This window comes from Sinocyclocheilus rhinocerous, unplaced genomic scaffold (genome assembly GCF_001515625.1).
Source record: "Sinocyclocheilus rhinocerous isolate Xijiao unplaced genomic scaffold, SAMN03320098_v1.1 scaffold1658, whole genome shotgun sequence".
Lineage (NCBI taxonomy): Eukaryota > Metazoa > Chordata > Actinopteri > Cypriniformes > Cyprinidae > Sinocyclocheilus > Sinocyclocheilus rhinocerous.
The window spans coordinates 353,896-360,464 of record NW_015661880.1 but is presented as its reverse complement, the minus strand read 5'-3'; the positions used below and the strand labels follow the sequence as shown (position 1 = coordinate 360,464).

The following is a 6,569-nucleotide window of genomic DNA, read 5'->3' as shown; positions in this document are numbered from 1 at the left end:
TTCTGCAGTTTATTTACTAATTGTTTAAGGCCATTTCGCGATTTCAATCATCATAAAGTAAACAATCACCCCTTCCTCTTCTCATCGAAGACATGCGATGCAGTACTAAACAGCCTCTCGCTGTCGGTGCTTGTAATGATTTTTGCATCTTTCTCTGACAGTTTAAATGCTTCCACACTACTGACATGTTTGTTGCATTATAAAGAGTGCACACCTCTCACTCTACGCTGGCTGCTATTTGATAGCGTCACGTCATTGTTCGGTACAATTTATTCGGTCTTTTCGCTTATTCGGTTGCCGAACATTCGGTGCATCCCTAGTGATGGCAAACCTTAATATTCAACAGTCATTACTCCAGTCTTCAGTCTCACATAATCTGTCTGAAATTGTTCAAATATGCCGATTTGTTTATTATTATCAATATTTTTGTGGAAACTGAAGTTCAAAAGAAAAGCATTCATTTGAAATAGAAATATTTTGTATCAATGTAAAAGTCTTTACTGCTACTTTCAATCAATTTTATGCTTGCTTGTGTAAAAAAGTATTCATTTCTTAAAAAATATATCTTACTGGCCTTTGTGTACATCCATGTCCCATTCTGGTACCCACACAAATATACAAATTGAAATTGTCTTTTTTTTTGTTGCCGGTCTTAAATCAGAGTTGAGAGAGTGGCTAGAACACATATCACACCAGTCTTACGCAAAAACATTAATTAAATGTTATGGTTATACTTTTGAAACGGTCTGAAATTTACGTAAATGTATTTACTGTCTATATGTTTGTTTATAAACACTGAGGAAATTGTCTGTGGTAATCAACACCACACCACAGATGCAGTAGATACAAATAGCTGAGAATACTCCTGTAAGACAAGGCATATGAATGTCACTATTCCAAAATAAACATCATTACGGATTGTGGACTGCTGGCAGGAACTGAAGAACAAGCAGATATGCAGAATCAGAAAGGCAAGACAATAATACTCCATCAGTGTCACGCTGGCTTGTCGTTTTGAGCTCTACGGACAGATTCACGCTGCTCGGCTGTGATGAGACTGGCATGTGAAAGCATCCCAATTTGAAAGTGTCTGTGTGAATGGTTGCTGTCTAAAGCTTCGCTCCTGCATTAAGAACAAGTTTTCACAGTAAGGGAGAAACTCAGCCTCTCCTCTGTATGCGACCTTCTCAGCCACTTTTTTATTTCTTACTTGTGTATATCTGCCTATGCCTCTTTTTTGATTCTTCCTCTCTTTACATCTCCTCGTTCTCTTTCCTCATGCCTTCTTTAACTTCCTGTCTTTTAAAATAACTCCAAACCTGCACCTGGTGGTGGAGACAGAAATCTGTCATGCAGCTACACACATTAGTAAATCAGATAAATGTTTGTGGATACGCTGCATTCAAAGCCAAATAATTGCATATCTGTAACTGCACATCAATTGAAATCATAGTAATGGACCAAGTAGCGTTTGGCAGAATGAACAAAAATTACAATACAAGATACTTTGGTTTCCCAAAGCTGCTGTAAAAAGCCTTGAGAAGCCATCAAATGACTTTAGCACACCAGCACAAGGCTCAAACACCAGCTAAACAAACTGCCTTGCCATGTGAAGCTTACAAATTGCTTTAACAAAGCAAACAAAAGCTTGAGCTGACTCCCATCCAGTTTTTAGAGCCATCTAGTGTTGCTCCGTGTCTGACGTGAGTCAGAGAGAAACAGAGCGCAATTCCTAAATTGGCACAAGGTGAGCGGTGTGCAGTTAGCCAAGGCTTTTGGATAAATCGCATGTTCTTGTTGCCCCTGAGCTGTCAATCAAACAGACACCTGCTTAATAAAATGTGCTTCTTCCTGTGGGAAGAGTGTAATGGGATAGATGCCGACCTTGAAGGACATCCATAGGAGGTTAAGGTTTAGCTCTGACACCTTTCTGTGTGTCTGTAAAAGAAAGAAGGGTTTAAAAAACAGATGTGTTAAAGCACTGACCTTAGCGTGGATGGCATAAGAGGCTAATAGCACTGAAGCCTCGGGTGGACAGTATATCTCCTCCTCTAAAATACTCGTCTTCACCTGCGGGATATCAGAAGAGAGGAGAGCAAGATTAACAGTATTTCATTATTATTATTGCTACATATTTAGGGGAATGTGTTACCAAGAATTTGATGCAATGTCATCATGATAAATTACAGTGATATTCGCCTGGATCTTGCTAAAGGGCACAATGGTGGTAGGATCATTCCTTCACAGTGTTTGAATCTGCATTCGTTTGGTTACTTGCCCAGATGTATAAGTACTATTAACTACTACGATTACGATTGATTACGTCTTTAATTCATTTTTCCGTACATTTCTGCCATATGTACATTAACTGACAGTCACCACTGATAAGCTACCACTAAATATTGTAGAAACTTAATTTGCTGTAAAGTTGCTTTGCAACGATTTTGTATCGTGAAAAGCGCTACACAAATAAACTTGAATTGAATACTAGCAAAAGATAATATTAGAGACAGCATGTTAAACACTTTTTTTTTTTATGATGGCAAAGCTGATTACTCCAGTCTTCAGCATCATATGAACCTTCAGAAATCATTCTAATATGTTGTTTTAATGCTTAAAAAACATTTAATTTTATTACCAATCTTGATCACAGTTGTGCTGCTTCATATTTTTGTGGAAACTATGACACTGTTTTTTTTCCCAGGATTTTTGGATGAATACAAAGCTTAAAATAAAATAGTTTATTTGAAATAGAAATCTATTGTAACACTAAAAATGCATTTGTCATTTTTTATCAGTTTAATCACTTGAATAAAATTATTAATTTCCTTAAAAATAATAAATAAATACAGCAAACCATAGGTTATTTTCAATTTATGCATCCAAGCATAAAATTTAAAATAATACTTATAAATTGGTAAATTTAGCTAGATGCTAACTATTACATGGAAACAGAAAGAGCATAAGACCAAGTAGTCTTTGATATCAAAATAAAAATTATTACGTGCTACTTACTGTACAGTAGTTTTAGTATGCAAACCACAATGTCAGAAACAGATCTCTAACTAGTTAAACATCTATAGTCAGGGTCTACAGAATTTTAATGCTTTTTTTTCTTTATTTTAATAGAGAACTAGATATTTTATTGGGTACTTTCTGAAAAGACAGAACAAACAACACTGTTTTTTTTTTAAGCTATCCTAGTCACGACTATCCATTAGTAAGCCGGCAGAGGTTGTCTCCTTCCAGCTCTATGGACTGCAAAGCCCAGACGTCATTTATGGCTGCAAATACAAAGCAAAGGCAGAATATTTCAGGGTCAGTTTTAAGAACTCTAGAAGCAGCAGATGGCTCACAGGTTACACATTCACTGTTGCGGGGCTGTTGAGTTGAATTCCAAGTGGGGCTGTAGGGAGAAAACAGGCGCTCTGGCAAAGGACTGCTCCTAGTACAGACTCCTAAGCCTGGCAGAAATCACTGCATATCTGTTTGTAACAATGTAATTTGTGTGTCCATCATCTAGACTGCATGCATGAATAAATCAAACTTAAGACTTCCATTTCCTGGATCTAGCAATGCTTGCAAACCAGCAAAATAATAAAGTTTTCAGTAGGTTTAAGATTTCAGCATCTGAGCTATAATAAAATACTGTGGTAAATAAGAAACATGTGGTTAAAAAGTTGCATGGATGCTAACCTGTTAATAAAATAATAAAAACATCAAATGTAGACATAAAAAAGCCGCATTCAAGGCTGTATCATCTACAAAATGTTTGAACGGAGTCTGCACGTTAAGCAGTCAAGCTGAACTAATTCCAGAAACCTGCGGAAAAGAAAAGGAAAAAGAAAAATAACTTCAATGCAGCTGCCGTGCAAGCACTGTAACAACTAATTGATAGACTTATGAATGAATCAAAGCATCAAATTAATTCCTGACTTCATGCTTCATCAAAAGAGAAAATGAATAAAGGATGGAGGGATAGACCCCTGACCTTTATGAACAAAAGAAGTGGTTAACAAAACAAAAGGTTGTTTATGTACACAACTTATAAATGCTTAAATGTTTGTTCACACTGAAAGGTTAGTATTTAATTGTTAACAATGAACCAGTGCCAAATTACGAGTAAAATATCGCTGCCTTGCCAAATGAGCTGTTGCTAAAAGCACAACCACACGGGAGACGGCTGGTCACTGTGCCGACCATTAGCTGCTTGGCAAAAAGAAAAAGGATATCATTTAATGATAACGAGAACATAGAAGCCAAAAAAAGTTTAATGACAGGGCTACAATTAGCAAAAGGTCAAACTCATTAAAAACCAATAACAAAACAACCAAATACTCATCGATAAATGAATAGTTTGCTCAAAAATTACGTTTTAGGTCTGCATGACTTTCTTCAATCATTACAATAATAAACAGACTACCGTTTAAAATTTTGAGGTCATAAGATTTTTTTTTTTTTTTTAAGAAATTCACACTATTATTCAGCAAGGATGCATCAAAAGTGAGAGGAAAGACATTTATAATCTTACAAACTTTCTATTTCAAATAAATGTCGTTCTTTTGAATTTTCTGTTCAAAGATTCCTGAAAAAAAAAAAATTCAAGGTCTCCACAAAAAAAAATAATTACACAGCACAACTGTTTTCACCATAATAATAAATGGTTTCTGAGCAGCAAATCAGCATATTAGAATCAGATCATGTGACACTGAAGACTGAAATTATGGATGCTGAAAATTATTAGTTACAAGTTATTAGTTACAATATAGTTACTTTAAATTGTGATAATATCTAACAATATAACATATTTTACTGTATTTTGACCAAATAAATGCAGCCTTGAGCATCAAAAAATTCTTTAAAAAAAATATTTATAAAAACCGCACTGACCCTAAAATGTACTAAACGGTACTGTACCAGTGTGATTGTGAATATAGAGCATGAGTCACGTATACTTCTTTTATGACATTTATGGTATTTTGTAAAAGCATGCATAATACACATAACCCTGTCATCGTGATAAAGGCTAACATTCTATGCCGTTTTATTCTATTATACTCTTTTCATTTTGTATCTTCACACTCCCCACTCACCTTTGTTATACTGAAGAGAGTGGTCAGGATATTCTTTAAAAAATTATTCTTTTGTGTTCCATGAATGCAAGAAAGTGGAACGACATGTGTAGGCTAAATAATGACAGAATTTTCATTTCCAGGTAAACCACCCCTGTTAAGACTTGCTTCCCAGGCATCTCTTTCAAATATTAAAAAAATCATCATGCTTGCTCTTTTATCTGTCACCCGACTATCAGTCTGAAAACAGTCACAAAAGTAGCATGCAATGCGTCAATAACTGGTCAAAAAGGTTCTGGCTATTACTGTCGTCTTTTCAATCTGCTTTACAAATGTGACAGCACTTTAAGAGCGCAGTCTGGGAAGGGTGGCCGTTCCTGATAAGAGCCCATCCAGGCGAGCGTTTTTAAACAGGATCTGCACATCCAAACACGTGGCTCTATCCCAAGCCTACATATGAGCAGAGGGCAGAGGCTAAGAGAGAACAGACTCACCGTTCTCCAATCTCTTCCCAGAATTCATTAGCATCTTTTGAGAATTCATTACATTCGTTTTCAGAGTGCATTGCCATTCTGAAGCGGCGCGGGTCTACCTCCCATTACGAGGTGGAGATAAGCTACTTACGTTCTCTGAGAATGTTCATATCTTCATCTCGTGCCCTTTACAATGCATTAAATCTACCGGATTGGCACAAGCACTGTATTACAGTAAAGTGAAGGGTAAATTGCCATAACTTAACATTAGACACAAATGTTTTCGCAACATTGTTGGTAAAACTGTACTGAAAGTTAATGCATGCAAAACAGGTGCTTATTTACCTCCCATGCCAAGCAACCAGCTCGCTCAATGAAATGATTGATAATGTGCTCATAATCAAGGTGTTATTGCTTAATGATTTCTGATCGCTCCGAATTAATCTTGGCAGGAAGCCGTATTACGGTGGGAGGTGTTCCCCAGGGCTTATAGAATCAGAGACCGGAGCCCTGATGTGAAGCACAACGATTCCACATGGCTGAACACAATCACACCAAACAATGAAAGAGAGCACTGAACCCGCAGACAGCACAGCCCACAAACCTCTCTCACACAGAACTGCACCGAGAAACCAAATACAGGAGAGCTCAGTTCTGCAGCCAAGCCTTTTGAAATGAAATGGCTTGCGAGTTTGGGTCACTGACACATCATCACCTGCTCTTGTGTACAAACAGTACTTACAGCCCAGCTAGATTAATTATGTACAACACTATGCAGATATCAAAACAATTTTCTGTGCATCGATTTTCTGCTCTTGCTTTTGGAGCGTGAAGGGGTTAGGAGTTAAGCTTGCAACACAAAGTTAGCAGAATTAATCACAAACAGGTTATTATTGTTAAGGAAAACCAAACAAATTCATCTAAATGAAAACTCTGTTTCATCATAACTGGGAAAAACTGAAACTAAACTAAAATACTTTTTCATGACTCCAAAACTAACCTAAAACAAAAATAAATTTTAGTT

At 36.5% G+C, this 6,569-nt stretch overlaps 1 protein-coding gene across 1 annotated transcript in view; it reads right to left on the bottom strand.

Annotated features, from left to right (window-relative positions):
- nf2a (NF2, moesin-ezrin-radixin like (MERLIN) tumor suppressor a) overlaps nucleotides 1-6,569 on the bottom strand; it is a 38,868-nt gene that overhangs the window by 22,542 nt on the left and 9,757 nt on the right. Inside the window, exon 5 of the mRNA XM_016536419.1 lies at nucleotides 1,987-2,070. Coding sequence (XP_016391905.1) covers nucleotides 1,987-2,070 — 84 coding nt within the window. The remainder of the gene's footprint in view (nucleotides 1-1,986; nucleotides 2,071-6,569) is intronic.